The 22,488-nt window shown below is 45.8% G+C and overlaps 1 protein-coding gene across 7 annotated transcripts in view; it reads left to right on the top strand.

Moving 5' to 3' along the window:
* GATAD2A (GATA zinc finger domain containing 2A) overlaps positions 1-22,488 on the top strand; it is a 103,575-nt gene that overhangs the window by 45,339 nt on the left and 35,748 nt on the right. For 4 of the 7 annotated variants that reach the window (XM_039228157.1, XM_039228158.1, XM_039228153.1 and 1 more), the window contains exon 3: positions 21,901-22,164. In XM_039228157.1, the coding sequence (XP_039084088.1) occupies positions 21,902-22,164 (263 nt within the window). In that variant the 5' untranslated portion in view covers position 21,901. Of the gene's footprint in view, positions 1-11,553; positions 11,667-21,895; positions 22,165-22,488 lie in introns of those variants that run through there. The other 3 variants (XM_039228155.1, XM_039228154.1, XM_039228156.1) reach the window with 2 other exon arrangements.

Genomic DNA, 22,488 nt, shown 5'->3' with positions numbered 1-22,488 from the left:
TCTCATAAATAAATAAAACATTTTAAAAAATTCAAGAAAAGAGTCAGACTATATAACCTTGTGTACCTGGCTTCTCTCAGCGTAATGTTTTTGAGGTTCATCTACATTGTAGCATGATTCAGTGCTTCATATACTTTTATGGCTGAGTATTTTGCAATTTTCCATTGCATGGGTAGACCACTTATTCATCCGGGATAAATTGAGGTGGTTTCCACCTTTTGGCAATTGTGAATAGTGCTGCTTTGAACATTTGTGAACACAATTTATGTGTATATGTTTTTGGTTCCTTTGGGTATATACATAGGAGTGGAATTGCTGGGTCATGTGGTAACTGTTGAACATTTTGATTACCTGCCAGACTGTTTTCATGGCAGCTGTACCATTTTATGCCCCCCTGCACCACCCCTCCCCGCCCAGCTCTACCTGAGGCCCTCAGATCTTTGGAGACAAAAAGTGACCTAAAGTCTATGCTGGTTTCCTAGAGCTAGTTGAGGATCACCAGTGTTGATGATGCTTGATACCTGGTCCTAAGGGCTTCTTACCTGGTGTTGGTGGCATAGTGGGGCATGCATAGAGGGTAAGCCTGGCACTTGACTGTCATCAGGCTGTCTTTAGACATTAGCATTTAAAAATCTTGGAACTTTACATCTGAAAAAGGTCTCCCCTGAAGCCCACCCAGTGGGGTGAGTGATTGCCCTTGTCCTGCAGTCCCGGTGGTTGTCTGAAGGCAGTAGGTTGGCTTAGGGTTCTCTGAGCTAGGGTAGCTAGGGTAGGTGCCCTTGCCTCTGCTTAGTTCTTTGTTAACTCAAAAGTACATGGTCAGGGGTGCCTGAGTGGCTTAGTTGGTTGAGCATCCAACTTCAGCTTAGGTCATACTCTTAGGGTTTGTGAGTTTGAGCCCCACATTGGGCTAGCTGCTGTCAGCTCGAAGTTTGCTTCTGATCTTCTGTCTCCCTCTCTCTCTGCCCCTTCCTTGCTCATATTCTCTCTCTCTCTTTCTCTGTCTCAAAAATGTAACATCTAAAAAATAGTTTAAAAAGTGCATGGTCAGAGCAGTAAGTACTTGCTGAATGAATGAATGATGAAAGAAAGAAAGGGAAAGAAAAGAGGTGGAGAGAGAGAGGAAAAAAGGAAAAAAAACAAACCTCCTCCTTCCCTGTCCAGGAAGGAAGATAGGCCATAGCATGAAGGGGCTTTGATGGAAAAGAACAGTCTGAATAGTCATGGCATGTGATAGCTAATGTCAAATGGCGGGGAAAAAAAAAACCTTGAGTAATTATTTTTTTAAGGATTTATAAATATATCAGCTTGTGTATTCTTTGTTGTAGGGTGTAAGTCACCTCAACAAAATTGATTTTGTGTTTTCTCTGGTTAACACCAGCCCAGCACCCACTTTCAGTTGAACCGTGGCCTGTGATCAGCTAGGGTCCTCCCATTCCTGCCACCCAGGACTCCGTGAGCATAGAAGAGGAGCAGGACAGGAGGAGGGCTGGCTCCTGGTTAGTCTGTGACATGTGCACAGTCCCTACACAGTGCCCCACCCTGTACACAGTTGTAGGTGTGCACACCTTGGGTCAGACTGTGCCTGCTTGGGCTAATGGATATGGCATCTGCCCCTCAAATTTTGCCTGTTAGGGGTCCTGTTTATTCAGCAGGTCCACACTGCTCATGTGCTGAATGACTTCGCCTTATGTTGGGTGTTAAGGATTAAAAATGGGTGTGACTTGGAGAAAAACAGTTCACAGGAAAAGTGAATGCAGATGGACCTTGCCAAGGGTATAGAAGATGCTCAGGTCTTTCTGATACTAAGAATAATGCTCATTGGAGTTTCAAGACAACATTTCTGACCTTTTGTCCCCAGAGATGGATACCAGTCTATTGATGGGAATCAAGCACTGCCATATATTGCTTTTGGAGGTTCACAGCTCCTCAGAGAGAGATTTGCTTACCCTTTGCTTTAGAAATTCGACTTCTAGAAAAATGTATCGCAAAGATACACTGTCAAACATAAGAATTGTGACAAGGATGTTCATTATAACATTCTGAAGTAACAAAGCTGGAAATGACTTAGATGTTTGTCATTATGGGAGTGGATCTCCTGGTGGGGGTGGCATCAAGCCCTTGAGCAAAGGAAGGAGGGATGTCCTTATGTTATGGTGACGTGATTTCTAGGATGAGCTGAGAAGTGGAAAAAGCAAGGTGGAGGATAAAGAGATGTATGCAGTGTACTTACCTCTCCAAGGGAAGGTGGGGAGACGTGGATGTATGTGTATTTGCTTATATTTTATTTTATTTATTTTTAAATATGGAAATATAAACCATAAATGAACAATATGGTTATTTCTAGGAGGAGGGATGAGAGAGGACAGGGTTACCAGGAGATGTCTCTGGTTTTCTTTTCTGTGTAGCACCAGATGGGTGTTTTACATAATTATGAAACAAAAGTATGGCAAGTTGTGAGGCGGGGGGAGAGATGCAAACCCTAAAAAGCAAAAGGAAATGAATATGAATCTAGGTGTATGTCAGTTGTGATTCAAATTGGTGACTTAACTAATGTCTCAGTTTTCTTCGCTCAACTTTTAAACATAGTAGTTAGACTATAAATGTTTTAGTGAGATATGCTATAAGGGCAAAAACTAAAAAAAAAATTAACTGTCTTTAGGAATTATTTTTGGCTTTAGGTTAATACCAGTATTCATATTGTTTCATTCACTAGTGCCCCCTTACCCACCAGGACACTTTCCAAGACCACTGTGGGATTCCTGAAACTGCAGATAGTATCAAACTCTGTATACATTATGATTTTTCCTATACATGTAGACCTGTGATAAAGTTTAATTTGTAAGTTAAGCACAGTAAAAGATTAACAACAATAACTCATAATAATAGGACAGTTATAGCTCTGCTGTTATAAAAGTTGTGTGAATTTGGTCTCTCTCTCAAAATATCTTAGTACTGTACTCACCCTTGTAATAATGTGAGATGATAAGATGCCTATGTGATGAGATGAAGTGAGGTGAATGACGTAGGCATTGTGACATAGCATTAGGCTACTATTAACCTTCTGATGATATGTCAGAGGATCATCTGCTTCCAGACTGTGATTGACCGCAGGTAACTGAAACTGTGGAAAGCAAACTCGTGGATAAGTGGAGAAAACTGTATTGTAGGAGAAAACAAAGAAGAAATAATTAATGTCTTTAAGAACCAGAATTTTCAGCACCAAAGAAAAATGCAAGGCACTTAGGTTAAAATGTTTTAATTCTAATCTGCATTGGGAATGTCCTGAATGTGTAAGACTCCCAAGGGTGGGACAGGTGAGTATGAATAAGAACAGATTCCCAATTTGGAGTGTCATATGTGTTTAAAAAAAATCAACAGGTTCATTTATGTTGGTACTCAAAGGAAAGGAAGAATCTTGCTGATCTCCTTTGGAGGGTGCTAGGGAACCAGTTCATTTTGCAAACTGATAAATAAAGGGAGAGAAGCAAGCATGTATCCTGTCTCTTTTCTGTGAACTGAACTCTCGAGGAACAAAATAGTGGGTGAGAACAAGATCAGTGCTGCCCTACAGAACTTCCTAGAATTCTCTGTACCCTTACTGTCCAGTGCACCTGGAATAGTTTGAAGAAGTCAAATTTTAATTTTTTAAAATTTTAGTCTGTTTAAATAGCCACATGTGGTTAGTGGACAATGCAGCTATTGACATTTTCTAACTAATTAAAGTGAAATGATGGAATTAGAAGTTTATAAGTTTTCAGACACCTAATGAAATGGTGAGTCCAGACCGTGATCCTCAGTGGCCGCCTGCACCCAAGAAGGGTACATGTACTCCTGGAAGGATGTGTACTTGTTTTGGCCTCAAAATCTAGTTTACAGGGGCATGTTGCATTATATCACGGGCATGCCACCAGCAAACCTGACTGTGGGGAAACAAGATAAATAAATGGTTGAAAGGAACGGTTTCGGGAGGACCTGTAGATTTCAACCAAGTGTGACTCTGACAAAAATTAAGAAATGCTTGTTAAATTGTTAGAGGTCAGATCATGGAATTGTAGTAGTTTGTTTGTCCTGTAGAGATAAATTCTGACCAGTGCATTCATAAATGAATGTTGTAAGATTTGCTTCACAGGAGCTAGTAGGGTGTGGGGAAAAGGAGCAGTGTATGGAAGACCTGCAACCTGGGTGGTGCATGTGCCCTGTGAATCCTGTTGTTTGTGCTACTTCTGAGGGCATTGCTACTTTTGCAATTTTCCATAATCAAAAATTTGAAAAATGGGCTTGACCCAGGAATAGTCCCTCAGGGAGCTTTATGACGGACATCACCCAGGGCAGGGAGTCCTCTGTTTACAAAAGTGAGAGTGGTAGCCACTGTGGTTAGTTTAAATTTAAGCATAATACTTTCAGCAGAGATTCTGGAATTACTATAAGAGGCTGTGGCTGGTGGCCTGTCAGGTGGAACAACCTCCAATTACAACAGTCTTATTTTCAGTAATAATAATACAGCTACCCTTCATGGAGCTGTCAGAGCATTAGTGATAAAGTGAGAGCTATTCACATTTCACAGGTGAGGAAACTGAGGTGAACCAGGCATTCTGGTTTCCACCTGATGCACTGTGATGCTGAGGGCACCCTCCTATCTCTGAGTCCCTGGCTTCCCTGCCCAGTGCTTGGAGCTCACCTTACCACTGCATGTGCTTCTTCACTTTAGTATTCTGACTCTGTGATACCCTGTACTTTGTTTTCTGACCCAATATATTCTTGATTAGAGACTAGTCTTACCCCCTCTTTGGTGTTATCTGTTGATAGCAGCTATAGCCAGTGGATAAAGTAGATGGTTTGATCCTGTGTGTAATTTAGGGATCACTGCAACTCTCTGAGGGATGGGAACTCACTGTGTGTCTCTCCTCTCATGTCCTTGCACCTGGCTCCTTGCATATCTTCCCAGGGTTTCCAGGGAGGAGGCCTGTCATTGGAACCCTCCCCCGCTCCAGGGGTGTCCCGGGGGCTCAGTCAGCCCCTTGTTCTTTTTTTTTTTTAATATTTTCAATGTTTGTTTATTAATTTTTATTTTATTAATGTTTATTTTATTTAATTTTATTAATAATGTTTTATTAATAAAACAATGCTTTATTAAATAAAAATTAATTTTATTTAATTTTATTAATAATGTTTATTTATTTATTGAGAGACAGAGAGCATGAGCATGGCAGAGAGAGGGGAGACCCAGGATCCGAAGCAGGCTCCAGGCTTTGAGCTGTCAGCACAGAGCCTGACGCAGGGCTTGAACCCACAAACCGCAAGATCATGACCTGAGCTGAAGTCGGATGCTTAACTGACTGAGCCACCCAGGCACCCCAGCCCCTTGTCCTTGGTAGAAACTAAGCTGGTATTTGGATAGATGAGTGAGCAAAACACCTGTGAGACTGAGGTGGGTGGCACATTCCCAGTAGTGTGTTAATGTAATATCGTAGAGTGTGTTGTTTTGATTTTGGGCAGTATGGAGCCTATAATGAGCCTGACTTAACTTGTATTCTGTAGTGGTGGTTTGTGTGACCCCAGTTGCCTGAGGCCTTGCCCTCTTCTGCCTTGGCTCCCCATTACTAAATTGGTACTTGTGTGTGTACCATGTGGCCACACTTCCAGGCATCAGCTCTCCTTTGCTTGGAGGTAGTTCTTAGTTCCCACCTGTGTGGTGGGCTTTTTGTGGCCTCAGTCTCTGTGAGAACTGGATGGTTGATTCACAGAACCTAAAACTCTACCAGTTTAACCATTTTAAAGTGTGTAGTTCTTTGGCATATTGAATATACCCACAATATTGTACAAACATCATCTCTGTCAAATACCAGAACGTTTTTATCCTCCAAAGAAGCCTGTATACATTAGCAGTCACTACCCACACTCTCATCTCTGTGTCCTTCAGGGCCTTAGCAACCACTAGTCTACTTTCTGTCTCCATGGATTTGTCTGTTCTGGGTATTTCATATAAATGGAATCATATACTATATGGCCTTCTTTAACCTGACTTCTGTCACTCAACATAGTATTTTTACCGTTCGTCCACATTGTGACATGAATCAGAGAACTTCATTCCTTTTTATGAGTGAATAATACTTCATTGTATGGATATATCACATTTTGTTCATTTGTTCATCTGTTGATGGACATTTGGCATTTGGGTTGTTTCTACTTGTTGGCTATTGTAAACAGTGCTGCTTTTAACATTTGTGTATAAGTTTTTGTGTGTATATGTTTTCACATCTCTTAGCTTGTGTACATAGCAGTAGAATTGCTGGGTCCTATGGTAATGCTGTGTTTAAATTTTTGAGAGACTGCCAGACTGTTAACTATGTCACTGCGCCATTTTATATTCCTGTCAGCAGTGTATGAGGGTTCTAGTTTCTCCACATCCTTGACAACACTTGTTTTTTCTTTTCTTCTTCTTCTTTTTTTTTTTTTTTTTGTTATAGTCATTCTAGTGGGTTTGAGATAGTATCTCATTGTGATTTTGATTTGCATTTACCTAATGCCAAATGATGTTGAACATCTTTTCATGTGTTTATTGGTCATTTATAAAAATTTTTTTTTTTAATGTTTTATTTATTTCTAGGAGAGAGAGACAGCGTGAGCAGGGGAGGGTCAGAGAGAGAGGGAGTCACAGACTGAAACAGGCTCCAGGCTCTGAGCTGGCAGTCAGCACAGAGCCCGACGCGGGGCTCGAACCCACAAACGGCGAGATCATGACCCAAGCGAAAGTCGGACGCTTAACCGACTAAGCCACCCAGGCGCCCCTATTGGTCATTTATATATCTTTGGAGAAATGTCTAAGTCCTTTGCCTGTTTTTAAATTGGATTTGTTTAATTATAAGAGTTCTTCATGTATTCTGGACACTACACCCTTATTAGATAAATAATTTGCAAATATTTTCTCCTATATCATGGGTGGGGTTTTTTCACTTTTTTTAAGATTTTATTTTTTTTATTAAAAATTTTTTAATATTTATTTTTGAGAGAGACAGCATGCAAGTGGGAGAGAGGCAGAGAAGGAGACACAGAATCTGAAGCAGACTCCAGGCTCTCAACTCTTAGCTTAGACCACAATGTAGGGCTCGAACTTGCAAACTGAGAGATCATGACCCAGGCTGAAGTCAGACTCTTAACCTACTGAGCCATCCAGGGGCCACTTTAAGATTTTAAGTAATTTCTACACTGAATGTGGATCTTGAGCTTATAGCCCTAATATCAAGAGTCACCTGCTCTACTGACTGAGCCATCCAGGCACCCCTCACTTTCTTGGTAGTGTCCTTTGCACATTAGATTTTAATTTTGTTGAAGTTCAGTTTCTTTTTTTTTTCTTTCATTGTGCTTTTGGTATCACATTTAATAATTGTTGCCGAATCCAAGGTCATAATTTGCCCTTCAGCTTTTTCCTAGGAGTTTTATAGGTTTGGTTTTTAATAGGTCTTTGACCTATTTTGAGTTAATTTTTGTTAAAAGGTAAGGGTTTTGCTTTTGATCCTTATCTTTTTCATTGTAATGAAGACATTTTGGTTTCTTTAGGAAGGGAGAGTGATAGCTGGGAATTCTGAAAATCCTTTTTCTCGTGTGTTAAACACCTATGTATTGAGCCCTTATTCTGTCCTGGGCCCTAGGATGGTAGCAGTGAACAAAGAGGTGTTCCTTGTTCCTGTGGGAGATGGGGTTAGGAGGGCACATAGACAAATAGGATGTTAAGTGGTGATGAAGTAGGAAAGAGGTTAGAGATCACAGAGGATGTGTGAAAGGGAGATACATGGCATTTTGGTTTCTCAGCTGAGACCTAAAAAAAGAGGGTAGTTCAGAGCCCTGGAGGGAGGAGACTTCTAGGCAGAGAAAGCAGGAAGTATAAAGGCCTTGGGGTGGGAGTAAGCTAACTGTCAGAGGAGCAGCCAAAACATCATTATGATCTAAGAGAATGGGATCCAGGGTCGGTGGGGCACAGATGGCAGATGAGGTCAGAGAGGCTGACCGGACCTCAAGAATGTGGTGAGGGTCTTGCTTTTACCTTGAATAGTATCTTTCACAAAAGGGCCACTAATATCATATGTTCAAGTCCACCTCTGCTGTTTCCCAGAGATTGTTGTAGGTATCTGAACAGCTCCCTGCCCAAGGGGAAGATTTCCACTTACAGGGTAGAAGCTAGATGTAGGATTTCTGGTTCAGCTCTTACAGCTGTGCAGAAAGTGCCAAGAGAGCTTTTCGGTAGTAGGAACTGTTTCTTAGGCCCGTGGACTTTATTGATACTGAAAACTTACAGTAGTGTTAGAAGTAAGTTTCCCTGCTGGCTCTGATCCTCCTGGGGCAGCTGCCAGTGTGCTCTGACACTGCAGAATATGTGCAGGGAGGAGCTTGACAAAGGAGGCCTAGGAAGAGACATTGCTGGGCACCCTGATGAAAATGACAAAAGAAGCACCCTTGGCTCCCCTACTTTCTACTCCTGTCACCTCCTAGGAATGGAGGTGGCTTTTCTGGCCCTTCCTACAATTGTCTGTGCAAAACCTCCCTGCCATTTCCAGCCATGGGCCTCAGTGGAGCTGGTGGTTAGAGCTGTGTTTTGGCCAGGCCCTGAGGGAGTTGGCACTGGAAGGGTTAAGACTTCCCATTTTGTGATATGACACCCGATGGGCACATTGCAGATGGCATGGAAATGGCAGGTGTAACCCTTTGTAGGCCATGGAGCACATGGCCTAGGAGGCAGCTGGGAAGGAACAGAGGGCTGTTCCTTTCCTGTGGGAGGCAAATGTAGCCAGTTCGCCCTCACAGTGACATCCCACACCAGGGGACTCCTGGTTGCTGTTTCCCTATGGACATTTAATATTGTTCAGATTCCCCTTCACAGGCAGTACCTTTGTTGCTGTGTTATATGCTTCTCCAACAGCATCTGTTTCTCTCTGGCTGCAGGGTTGGGCTTTGGCCCAGTGGCCCTGGCTGCTGGCACTTCAGATGCTCATGTCGGGCCACTTCCAGGTGGGTGGTGTTGGGTGCTCACTTTTGAGAGAGCAGACACAAAAGCCAAGTCCTTATCTCCAGTGTGAGCTGGGGGGAGCTACTGATGGTTTTAAAGATACTTGTTACCAGTCTTTCCCCACTCTTGTGATCAATATAGGTGCATTTCTCCTACTGTGTGCTATGACTTGGAGCTGAAGATGGACTTTCATCTCATGTTTTTGGGAGAGGGTACTCAGAAGCCAAGGCATGGGGCCGGAGTGCAGACAGAGTTGAGTGGAATCTGTGTGGTCCATGTTGTTCCCTATTTTCAGAAGTTTGCAGGAGATCAGCTGTGTCTGAGAGAAGATAAAAATATATTCCCTACATTATCTTCCCAGGATAGGATCCGTGCTTTCTCCAGTACCCGTCTCCCCCTCCCTACCCCCATTCTCCCATGACTCCAGGGAGGGAGGTTGAGGTCTGGGGACCTGATGTCCCAGGCCTGGCCCTGTATATCCGGGGTGAGTTTGAACAGCCCAGTGAACTGTCAGCCGGCCGGCCTCGTGACTGTCTCTTTTCTGGAGATGACTTGTCCCCAAACCTGCTTTGTTCCCACACACAATGCTGGAGTTAGATACTACTGGTGGTATTTTTTACTGTGCTGTCTGTGATTTGTGTTTCAGAATCTGAAGACCATTAAGGTTTTGTCTTTAAAATGTTGATGGTCACCACATAAATATGTTAGTTTCTACTTTCCAGGTTAACTTTGTTAAATATATCCCAAAAAAGCATTAATTCTGAGACCTCATTTACAAATCCTCCACTTAAAAAAATCATATTGTAGGGGGTGCTTGGCTGGCTCAGTCAGTGAGCATGCAACTCTTGATCTCAGGGTTGTGAGTTTGAGCTCCATATTGGATGTAGAGATTACTTAAAGATGAAATCTTTAAAAACAAACATTCAAGATTATAAATATGTGTTTATTTGTAAATGTGGTGCTGATTCTTTCTATTCTTTACGATTTTAACAACCTGTTTCTCTTAGTGGTTCTTGAACCAAGGACTGAAAGTGACCAGATAGTATGGACTTCATGGTCTGACTTTACAACTTGGATGGCTCGCTCCACCCTGTTGGTGGTAACAGGCTTATATTTGATGGGTCATTAGTCCATTTCAGATGGAGTGTGGTGCGTGGGCATGCCTGAGAGTTTGAAGTGCCCTAGGAGGCTGAGATGCTCCTGAACTTAATCCTCCTTTTGGCTCCTAGTCCATGCTGAGCACTGCATTTACAAATGGCGTCTTTTCATGGAAGGGTTAGGTGGGGAGCTCTTGTAGGGCCTGGGAACAGAGTGGTTCTCCCAAGAGAGTGCTGGTGCTCAGATTGATTTGTTTGATGGCGTGACTGGAGGCAATTTATCTAAGTTGTGTGTATCTTTGGAGTGTACTCTGTGCCGTTTCACAGCTCTCACTGCATCCCTACTCCCCGCCAACTCCCATCCTTTAGGACCCAATTACAGGTTCCAGCCCTTCTCACTCTCACAGGCTGATGGCTGGTCCTGACCTTCACCGCACCCCCAGTCCCTGGAGTCCTGGAGGACACCTGGTGCCCAGGGAAGTCCATGGGAGGCCCTGTCATCACTATGAGCCTTTCACACTGAATATAAGTGGTCTCTCCAACAGTGATGCTTTTTTCTTCTATACGATCTCATCTCCTTTAAAGAATGGTTGTTTAAAGTTTGGGTCTCCTTTTATTTGGTTTCATTTACTTTTCTTGAAGATGGATTTTCAGGTGTTTATGTATTTGTCACTTCATCTTTTCTAGCATTTGTTCCTCCCTCCTCTATCTCTACAAATCCAGATTATGCCCTTGGGGCCCAGCTCAAATGAAGCATTTCTGTATTCTTCCCCCTCCTCTTTTGGACCAGCAGAGTAAACTCCTTTTCTGGTGTAGACTTGTAATAAAATGGTGATGAGCGCATGCATCTCATAGCCCTTACTGGGCTTATGCTCCCATTAATGTGGGGACCTTGAGCTACTCTTCTCCTTTCTTCCATAGAGGAGGCACCCCCTGGGTCACTGGTCCCTTGGAGAGGTCGCTGCCTGGTGCAGTAGCAGTATTTGTTAGGAGCCTGACAGCATTCACATCCTGCTAGGCCACACAGGCTCCGAACTAGTAGATGGGGTGTCCTATATGGTTAGTAACTGACCAGGCCCCTTGTGCTGCAGAAATTCCCTTCTGGGTGTGGGCATTATTCAGATAAACAACCGTTAAGCAGCAGTTGGTTCTTTGCCTTCTCTGCAAGCTTAAATTACTGTATGCACAAAGTAGTAGAAATGAGCATGGTTTCAGTGCTAGTGATTTGAAAACTCCGCTGCTTCAGCCAGGTGTAAAATCGTTCATCTTGGACAGGTCTTGGGAAAGTGTGGGCTGAAGTGCTTGGGAATCCACCTGAGGTCCTGCAGGGCTCTGGGTTTCTTCGTGTGTTTTAGAAGTTGATGATTCTGGCCCCTGTGTCTAATCTCATTTTCATACTTTAGGGTTTTCCTTTTCAGGACAGGTGAATCAGGAGTTGAATGAATACTGATCACACATAAGAACTGCTGATCTTCTGCTTAGAATTCAACAGAGAAAGACCTTTTCTGAGACAATTGGGGAAGATTTGGAAGTGGAAGGAGGGGAGGAAAACTCTGTGCACATGTGTGAGTACATGTGTATGTGGGCACGTGTGTCTGATTTATGCATGAGTGTGGTTGCACATATATGTATATTTGTGGTACAAGGTTGCTTGGTGTGCAACTAGCTTGGTGCACCGCAGCCTTGGGATGTGGGGAGCTATCTTGTCAATGCCCCAGTTTCCCATGTCCTTCTTCTACCAATAGGGTTTGCATTGAGTGGGGTCAAATGATCCCAAGTCTGGGGTGCTCTATGTTCCTTGTTCCTTTTCCTCTCTTCTCACTGTCTCAGCTTCCCCAGCAACCAGAGCCCAGGTGCCATAGCCCTTGGAGGCTGACAGTGAGATTGTCTACCTTGTGAGAAGCCTTTGAAAGAGTGAGTGAGCCCCTTCAATACGATAGAAGAATTTGTTGGTAACATGTCTCATTTTACTCACTCTTGGTAGCCATCTTGCTACTGAGCCACACGGGCATCCCAAACGATCCTATTTCAAGAAGGACTCACCCCACCTCCTCTCAGCCCTGTGCCCATCAAGGTCCTTCACATACCTGTGTGCTCTTCCTTAGAGCTGTGGTCTGATGCTCAGGCATCAGTGCTGAGGAACTGCTTGTTTCTGTAACTGGGGTAAAGTTTTATCCACTGCAGTTATCGAGTTTATAGCACATAATTTCCTTATACGAGGGACCTATTTATCTTGAGAGTGTATAGGGCATTTAGAATGGAATAAAATTGACCCGTGTAGTGAGACAGACTGACCCTTTGGTGAGCGCTCTGCACTCAGCACTTTTCGAAACTGAATTTCTTCTGACTTGTCAAGGGTTAACCTTGAGCCCTATGCTCAGATTGAATTACGTGTTCAAGTCCTTTTCTGAAACCTGTTTTTCTCTGCAGTCAGTTCTGTGGATAATGCTTGTTTTGGAAAAGTATACTTGTTTCAATGCTGTTGATATATTAGGACACAGTTGGAGCATGATACATACATTGTAGGTAGTTATGTGCCATTTTGTCCAGGAAAGTGCTAGGTTAGGTGTTGGGAAGCTATGGTCCACAGGCTGGTGGTCTGTTTTGGCAAATAAAGTTTGAATGAGACAGAACTATACCCATTTGAGGACGTATACTGTTAAAACCACAGAGCTGAGTAATCAGGACAGAGACAGAAAAAGACCTGCAGAACTGAAAATATGTACTGTGTCCCTTTAAGAAAAAGTTTGCCAATTCCTTCACTAGATAAATTGAGACAATTGCTCCCAGCTAAAAGAGCACCTGACTGGGGCACGTGGGTGGCTCAGTTGTTAAGCATCTGGCTTCGGCTCAGGTCATGATCTCTCAGTTCATGGGTTCGAGCCCCGCATCAGGCTCTGTGCTGGCAGATCAGAGCCTGGAGCCTGTTTCAGATTCTGTGGCTCCCTTTTTTTTTTTCTTTTTTTTAAAATATTTTATTTATTTTCTGAGAGAGAGAGAGAGACAGTGTGAGCAGGGGAGGGTCAGAGAGAGAGGGAGACACAGAATCTGAAGCAGGCTCCACGCTCTGAGCCAGCTGTCAGCACAGAGCCCGATGTGGGGCTCGAACCCACAAGCCGTGAGATCATGACCTGAGCCAAAGTCGGATGCTTAACCGACTGAGCCACCCAGGTGCCCCTCTGTGGCTCCCTTTCTTTCTATGCCCTTCCCCCACTTGCTCTCACTCTCTCTCTCAAAAAATAAAAAATAAATAAACATTAAAAAATTTTAAAAAATCAGGTTCCTGTCATTTTTTATGTCACAATTAAGTTTTTGGGTATTGTGTACTACCTTGGTTGCTGGACTCCCTAGCATCTTTTTAGTCCAGATCTTTGAGGGCCCATGGAGCTCCTGGCCAGGCAGGTAAACCTAGTGCCTTTTTAATGGTGTATGAGAGAGGAAGTGCCTATATTTTTGGAGTATCTTAGGTTTTCAGACCACTAAGGGTTAAGAATCCAGCTTCAGTCAGTGAGTAGTAAGACTTAGTTCTCCTTTTGAACAAACTTGTAGCACAAGACTTAGTATAGCTCCCTTCTTCTGCCTGAGACCTTCCCTGCTCAGTGGCTTGGCCCTTGCTGTCTATACCCATGACTGGACCATCTCCCCAGATTCCTGTTCCTGTCTCAGCCTCAATCTGTGAGACTCTGTCTCTATATATTTGCCTTTCAGAAAGTCCAAATGCAGAGTTTGTTTTTTTGTTTTTTTTTTAAATGTTTTTATTTATTTCTAGGAGAGAGAGAGACAGCGTGAGGGTCAGAGAGAGAGGGAGTCACAGACTCTGAAACAGGCTCCAGGCTCTGAGCTGGCAGTCAGCACAGAGCCCGACGCGGGGCTCGGACCCACAAACCACGAGACCATGACCTAAGCGAAAGTCGGACGCCTAACTGACTAAGCCACCCAGGCGCCCCCCAGATGCAGAGTTTTTAATGAAAGTACTTGTTTGCTTCATTTTGACCTATAGGGCAAACTGCGGGAATTGTACATTTCATGAGGGTAATGTGCAGAAATGTAGGTTTAACTCAATAGCAGGTACTTAACCCATATTGTTTTGCTCCACAGTGAAGATGAAGGTGAATGGAAAAACAAAGAAGTTTTCTGCCATGGAGGAGTCTAGCAACAGGCTGGGAGGAGAGATGAAGCAGCTGAATAGTATGGGATTGTTGCTTTGGCAATCCTCATGAGGAACTGTGTGAGACATGGGCTCCCTCAGAGTGAGCTCACACTGAAGCTGTGGCCTGGAAGCCATTCAGCACAACTGATGGCCCAGGTAGACGGTGGGTTGTAGGGATGAGCTGAGGGGTTTGAGTTCACTGTGTAGAGCTTGAGATTCACTTTAGTAAGTAACATGGTGGATGGACTTTTAAGCTGCTTAGACACTTGCCAGTAACAAATGGGAAAGTCACAGCAGTGGCCCCTCTGATTCCACTGAAGGTTGCATATTTGTCTTATGTTCTTGGTCCTGCCTGGTGGAGGAGCCAGCCTCCTGATTTTCCTGCATTACAAAGTACTCTCCCTCTGGCCTGGGAGCACTTACCTCCAAAGGGCCCTCTCCCCTTGTCTCATCCCTACACACTTGTCCTTTTAGTTTTTAACATCTGCATGTGGGAGTGTTATTTTATCTAGCTAGCTCTCCTTTTTATCTTTGTGTTCTTTGAATACAAGACTGATAGTCACTGTTAGGAGAAATAATTTAATACAGAAAGTGAAAGTGTGTTAATTTATTCTTCAGAAATGAGTACTGTGGCTTTTAGCCCAATTTCTTTCACTTTTGATTTTAGTAAGCTTTTTCAGTATTTTTTTTCCTGAAGATTATAAGCATTTTTAAACCATGTGAATGGTATTATACTGTTCTACAAATTTATTTTCTCATTCAAGTCATCTTTTTAAAGTTTTTAAATTTATAATTTCACAAAGCACGTGAGTGGGGGAGAGGGGCAGAGAGAGAGAGAGAGAGAGAGAGAGAGCCAGCCAGAGCCTCTCAAGTAGGCTCCATGCTCTGCATGGAGGCTTGATCCCACAACCCTGGGACCATGACCTGAGCTGAAACCAAGAGTTGGATGTTCAGACAACTGAGCCCCCCAGGCGGCCCTCAATTTGAGTTATTTCTAATATCACTCTCTCTCTTCACACAGCATGTCTATGAGGTATGGGTAGGGAAACTGAGGCTCAAAGAGTAACAGGTACCCTCAGCCCACTGTTGCCTAAGATTTGGCCTCTTCTCTGCTGTGTCTGGTAGTAGAGGCTGGCTATTGGGGTCATCCTTCTTTTTAAAAAAAATTTTTTTTAATGTTTTATTTCTGAGAGAGAGAGAGAGACAGCATGAGCAGGGGAGGGTCAGAGAGAGAGGGAGATACAGAATCTGAAACAGGCTCTGGGCTCTGAGCTAGCTGTCAGCATAGAGCTTGATGTGGGGCTCAAACCCACGAACCCTGAGATCATGACCTGAGCTAAAGTCAGACGCTTAACCAGGTGCCTTCCATTCCCCAGGTTAAGTTGCATCCTTAGTACTCAGCCTTAACAGGATTTGATGTTTAAAACTTGAGAGCTGGCACTTTCATCACGAGTTCCTTCCAGAACACAGCCTCTGCATCCCTGCTACTGTCACTCAGAGAGAGGCATCAGGAAGTGACTCAGGACTTGAGCAGAGTGAGGTCTCCGTTCTAGAAGGGATGATATGTGCCTGTCAGCCAGAGGCTGCTGACACCAAAGTACAACTTAGTTGTTCTCTCCCTGTCCCTTCCTCAGGTACCTGGCTTTGACTCTCAAGAACATAGGGAGCCTCCAGAGGGTGAGCAGAAGGGTATACAGGTCTGGGACTCCTCTTCTGGAGTTTCTGCAGGCTGTTGTGTCTGGGAGGGTGGATGCGATTCCTGGGTCCAGGCAGGCGACAAGAGGGAGGCCATGCAGAGGGGAATCGTAGATAGCTCCAGCCTCAGGACCACCAGGGCACAAATATCCACCTGCATTGTGCATCTGCTGAGGGGCACTCTGGTGGTGGGCCCCTGGCTGCAGGCCTGCTGGAGCTGCACACCCAGTAGGGCCTGTGTGTCACAGTGTGGAGGTTGGCCAGTGCCAAGTGAAACTAGTGTCTGGACCTCATCATCACCCAACTTGGCATTGGATGCTTCACTGGCCCTTCTTTTCTGACAGGAAGGAGTGCTCTGTGCTGCCAAAAACAGTGGCTGCCCCATGTGCAGGCCTCCACCTGTCAGCAGACACTCCTCAGCCTCTCTCTGTGTGTCTGGTAGACTCCTACTCACCATGTCCAAACTTCCCTGCTTCTACCCTTCTTCTACCAGATCTGCTCTTTCCTCATCTCAGAAAGTCAATTCCATCTTTCCAGTTGTTCACGCAAAAATTAACAAAACAAAGCAATCATTTCTCACCTCCTGTCCAGCTCTTGGTATGTTATGTTGTCTAAGGTATACTCAGGGTTTGGTCATGTCTGCAAACTGCTCTCCCTACCAGCTCCTGCTCCAGTCTATCCCCAGATCAATGAGATGATCCTTTAGAACAAATTGAATCTCCTCCCCCCCACCCCTCCATGTTCCTGAGGACAGTCCACACTTAGTACCCTCTTTTCCTCCAGCTCCTCACACTCATTCTTCTCTAGGCTCTGGAAAGAACACCCCAAGTCCACTTTTCTCAGGCCTGAAACAGGAGTATTATTGGCACTATTCCTGCTGGCATGTTAGCAAAAGAGTAATCTAAAATAGCATTTCCGGGGCGCCCGGGTGGCTTAGTCGGTTGAGCGTCCGACTTTCGCTTGGGTCATGATCTCGCGGTTCGTGGGTTCGAGCCCCGCGTCGGGCTCTGTGCTGACTGCCAGCTCAGAGCCTGGAGCCTGTTTCAGAGTCTGTATCTCCCTCTCTCTCTGACCCTCCCCTGCTCACGCTGCGTGTCTCTCTCTCTCTGCTAGAAATAAATAAAAACATTTTGGGGAAAAAAAAATAGCATTTCCTAGTACAGATAATGAGAATGCTTCAGGGTTATGGCTCCGTGACTTGTGTTCGTTTACTTTTTTTGAGTTTAGTAACTTTTTTTTTATGATAAAAGATACGTTTGTTTACTGGTATTACATGATCAACTTGTGCCAGGTGCTTTCTGTTGGTTTCCTGAGCATTGTTTAAAAATTCTGGTTCCTGCAACATTCACCTCTTTGGAGTTGTTTTAGAACACGTTTTTCAGGAGCACCTGAGTGGCTCAGTCGGTTAGGCGTCTGACTTCGGCTCAGGTCATGATCTCATGGTTTATGGGCTAGAGCCCCATGTCAGGCTCTGTGCTGACAGCTAGCTCAGAGCCTGGAGCCTGTTTCAGATTCTGTATCTCTCTCTCTCTCTCTGACCCTCCCCTGCTCATGCTGTCTCTGTCTCTGTCTCTCTCTTTCTCTCTCTCTCTCTTTCTTTCTCAGAAATAAATAAAAAACATTAAAAACAATTTTTAGAACACGTTTTCCACCTAAGTTTCTCAGATCAGTTAGACAGTGGCATTTTACTAAAATAAAGTTTCTTTTGGTAGGGGAATTTACAATTTGCATTGACTCAAAGCCCCAGTCCACATTCCACCTGTAGTTTGGTTGCCCCTTCATCCTGAGGTCGATTTGTGCTGTGCCTATGTAGCCTCTAGTGTGGCTCGAACCTCCCTTGTTGGGGCAAGGAAGATCTGGGTTGCATCCTGCCACCTCTGTGGCCGCTCAGCCCTGTGTGAGGATGCATTAGAGCAGGCTCTGGGTTACTTGCTTGTGTTTGTGAGAGTGAGAAGAAAGGCCTGAGGCCACCTGGGCTCCCGCCCTGCTTCCTGGGTAGCAGCCTGTGCCTCAGATAGCCTTGCAGTCCTGGGAGCCTCATCCTTAGAGTGGGCTTGCTGCTGTCAGGGTTTGTGACTGCCTGCAGACAGCAGCTGGGACAGGGTCCTACTCCAGGAAGAGGGGGCTGCTTTTTGTGGGCTGGCAGTTCTGGAATGGACCTGTGGTAGAACCCTCACTGGCTAGGGATTTTGAAGCAGATTCTAATTTGCCATCACAGTAATCCAGCCTTATCTGCTTTTTTTTTTTTTTTTTTAATGTTTATCTTAGAGAACTTGTGCATGCGCCCACACACAAGTGCGGGGGAGGGGCAGAGAGAGGGGGGCAGAGGATTCTAAGTGGGCTCTGTGCTGACAGCAGCAAGCCCAGTGTGGGGCTCAAACTCACGAACTGTGAGATCATGATCTGAGCTGAAGTCAGATGCTCAATGGACTAAGCCACCCAGGAGCCCCTTTACCTGCTCTTTAGAAAGTATTCTGAGGTAACTCCTCGCTGCTTTTTTGCAGAAATTGTAGGTCATGCTTCATTCCTCAAGGCTGGTTTCTTCCCTATAGCTTTGTCCCTGATCATGGGTTTGTATCTGCAGGGTGGTGGACACTAGCCCTAATGTGCTAGGGCACTGGTCCTTTCTGCTGAGAGGAGAGAGGAGCCATTCTATTCTTTATTAGCACCTGTCCTTCCCAGGAGCAAATGCCTCATGTAGCCTCTAAGGCAACCATCTTACTGTGGAGTAGGCCCTACCCAAGATGGAGGGGGTAGGGGGTGAGAGATACAGGGAGCAGGTGGTGCAGAGCTGGAGGCACACTCTGCCATGGTCAGCCCTGCCCCTTCCAGCTGTGCTGGTCCTTTCTGTGGTGGGGGAAGGATGTAGCCAGCCACTCCTCCTGAGAATGCCCTGCTGGAGCCGGAAGGGCAGGGCATGTGTGCACTGCCAGGCTGGCCATTGGTTCTGGGTCCAGGGTTGGCAGATTTCCAGCTCCTCAGCCTCAGAGTGAGCTACCTTGACACTGCACACAGAACATAAACAAGGCTGTGTTCTGGACCCTCTGCTGGGGACTCTGATCAGCTACCTGAACTAGAATGTTGCTAGGCCCTGGGGCCCAGAGTGGTCACTGGAGTTAGAAGAGGAGCAGCCCTGTGTGGGTGTGAGGCTCTGCCCTGGCCCCTTGTGATTGCTTGTTTTTTGTGTTTTTTTTTTTTGTTTTGTTTTTTAATTTTTTTTTTAATGTTTTATTTATTTCTAGGAGAGAGAGAGACAGCGTGAGCAGGGGAGGGTCAGAGAGAGAGGGAGATACAGACTCTGAAACAGGCTCCAGGCTCTGAGCTGGCAGTCAGCACAGAGCCCGACGCGGGGCTCAAACCCATGAACCGCGAGATCATGACCTAAGCGAAAGTCGGACACTTAACCGACTAAGCCACCCAGGCGCCCCTGTGATTGCTTGTTTTAAACCAGTGGCAATGAAGTGAGGTCACTTGGGCACTACTTTGTCAGTCTGGTGACCTGGCACACAGTGAACTGGTTGTTGGTCCCCATCCCCCCTGTCTGTGTGTGGGTATTTGAGAGAAAGGACTTCATGCAGGGTCTGGGTTTGGATGACTTTCCTGGATTGGAGCCTGGAGCTTATAAGGCCAAAGACTGCACTTGGGTGGGTGTGCCAGGCTGGAACAGTGGCAGGGTGGAGAAGCTTGGGGGAGTTTAAGTACAGGATTGGTGAGGGACATCCTCCTCCACCTCAGTCCCCATTCTTCCCCGGTGTGCACCAGGCCAGACTGGGAGCTTCTCCCTTTCTTTTGACTCTAGTGGGGCCCCTCTTTGCTTCTTTTCTGGTGTTGTCCTTTCTCCTTTTTTATTCTGATAGGCTCCTCTCTTGCTCTGGGCACACAGCTACCTGCTGTCCAAGGCAGCTACTGAAATTGTTCCTCTTGTCCAATTTCCCAAATGTTTAAGGAGCTCCTGTTTTAGGCAGTCCTCAAAGGAAAGATGCCCATGCCTCCCACAGTGAGAGAGCAGAGCGTGACTGACACTCAGGGAAGTGCCTTATCTGCAATCTCACAGAGGACTGATAGATTCAGTGAGCAGGCTGACAGAGTTTGTTGTCAGGGCATATCAAAGAAGGACAGAAGCCATAGAGCTTTAGGCTAAGAGGGACATGGGGGCATCCCTTGCTTTTCTCTGGGGCAGTTAGGAGACCATGTCTATGCAGAGAGTGGGAGGAGGAGATGGGGGGATGTTTGGGAGGTGACTAGGACTGAGCAGTTGGTACAGGGTGGGCCTCAGGCATAGGCTAGGATGCCAGGAGGGGTTGGGGGCAGATGGAAATCTTGTCAATAGCCCATGCCCTTGGGCTTCAGAGTTCTCCAGCCCACCTTCTGTCAACATGAGTGGGGAATAGTCTGGGGGTGACATAACCACCAGGAGACTTGCTCATTTTGACCCTTTTGGACTGCCTGTAGGAGCAGATATTTGAGTGCCCTGGCCAGGCCACACTGGCCCCAACACATGTGGATATGGGCCACTCTTCCTCCTGAGCCAGGAGCATGAAGCAGCAGTCAGTTTCTTTCCTTTAACTCTTAAGTCCGCCGAAGAGACCCACTGAGGCCTGGTCCTGCACTGCTGCTCATTTGAGAAATTGGCTCCTTAAGAAGGTTGTGAGTGAGTCATCTTAGGAGTGCATCCCATATATGATGATGTGGCCCCTAGTCTCCCAGAAGGTGGACTCCAGGACAGGCCTCTCAAGGTATTCGGTGGTGAGGAAACTGATGTGCCAGATACCCTGCCTGTGTGGACACAGAGCCAGGAGGCCTTCATTGTAGGCACACCACAGGTATGAACTGAGATTCTCGAGGGGCTCCTAGTGTGTTCCTCTGTGGACGCTGTGTTGGTAGATGTAGACACTTACTTTTCTGTGTAGAACTGGCACTTTAGGAATCCTCCTAGAGCCTGGCAGCTAAATTCTTTTTTGTCTTTCATAAACTCTGGCTTGGCTTTTTAGACCTGACTCTTGCAGTCTTATTTCCCATGTCCTGCCTTGTTGGGACGTCGAGGCTGGAGTGGCTCCTTTAAGAGTGAGCGCCTGTGTCCCAGACTGTTGTGGAATGCCAGCAGCCTCCCTGCAGACAGACATCATTGCTCTGTCCTCCGTCCTGTCTCTGTGAGGGTTAACAACACTTCAGCTTGTTGTCTGGAACCGGTTCAGACTGGTTTTCTGGAAAGTGCTTTGTCTCTCAGACTGAATCCTGGGAAGGGTCATGTGGAGCCCAGTGATGTCATGGGATCAAAAACTGACTCAGCTGTTTTTTTTCTTCTTTTCTTTCTTTAAATCAAGATATGTGTGTGCTGCAGGTGCAGGGTGCTGGCACAGTGACGGGCCAGCTCTCACCCCACTCAAAGTTTACCTTGCTGGCAGTCAAAGGGTTAAAGGTGACCACCACTTCTCACTCCCCTGAGGTGAGCAGGGAGTAAGGAGGCCACCCCTCACTAAAAGGGGAGAAGAATGGTCAACCCGAGTCAGTGCAGTGCGGTGCTGGACCTGGGCAGTGACTGTGCTCCTGGTACAGCGGTGTCTCCCCTTCCCGGATTTCAGAAATCTCCAATCCAGGGCAGGTACTCAGAATCCCATAGGCAGGGAGTTCAGATCTAGAACAGTTTTCCTCTCTTTGTTTTTGAATCTAGAGCACAGAGAATTCCTCTTCTAATAAGCATCCACTTTCCATTGTTTCTGTCCAGGTCGTTGTAGTTCTCAGCTCCCCAGATGTTCTGTGGATCCTGCCCAGCCTTCCCCAGTCAGTTAAGAAAGGTCCTGGGCACACTTTGTGAGGCCTGCACTTGTTGATACTTATGCCATCATCATGGGGCAAGGAAGACTCTTCAAGCTGACACACTGAAAAGTTTCTAAGAAGGTAGCAACTTGGTTGTGCCAAGTTTAAATGTCATGTTTTCTCCTTCCAAAGTTCAGAATGACTGAAGAAGCATGCCGAACACGGAGTCAGAAACGAGCGCTTGAACGGGACCCAGCAGAGGATGATGTGGAAAGCAAGAAAATAAAAATGGAGAGAGGATTGTTGTCTTCAGATTTAAACACTGACGGAGACATGAGAGTGACGCCTGAGCCAGGAGCAGGCCCAGCCCAAGGGTTGCTGAGGGGGGCAGAGGTGACAGCCATGGGCAGAGGCGAAGGGCAGGCGGGCGACGGGCCCGTGGACATGCGTACCTCATACAGGTGAGCAGGAGGGACCTGGAACCAGGTCTTGTGTGTGTGAGAAGGTGGTGGGGAGATGGGGGTGAGGCTGCCCCTCAGGCCTGAGGAAGCAGCCTTTGGTGAGTTACAGGTTCTAGGCCTAGCATTGCTGTGCTGTCCTGGACAAGGGACCTCCTCGCTGGGGCCTGGACATCAATAGCAAGGGGTGTGGGTCTCACAGAAGGAAGGAGTAGCATCCTCCATTGGCTGCCCTGCAAGGCAGTGAGTCTTCACTAAACTGATACTATTTGTCTCTTTGGCTGGTGCTTTTGGCTTGTAGAAAAAGTTGGGAGTTATTCATTTCAG

Source organism: Hyaena hyaena, unplaced genomic scaffold (assembly GCF_003009895.1).
Source record: "Hyaena hyaena isolate Hyena2069 unplaced genomic scaffold, ASM300989v1 scaffold_30, whole genome shotgun sequence".
In the NCBI taxonomy this organism is placed as follows: Eukaryota; Metazoa; Chordata; class Mammalia; order Carnivora; family Hyaenidae; genus Hyaena; species Hyaena hyaena.
Note: the sequence above shows the minus strand (reverse complement) of the source record. Positions and strands in the feature narration are given on the sequence as shown.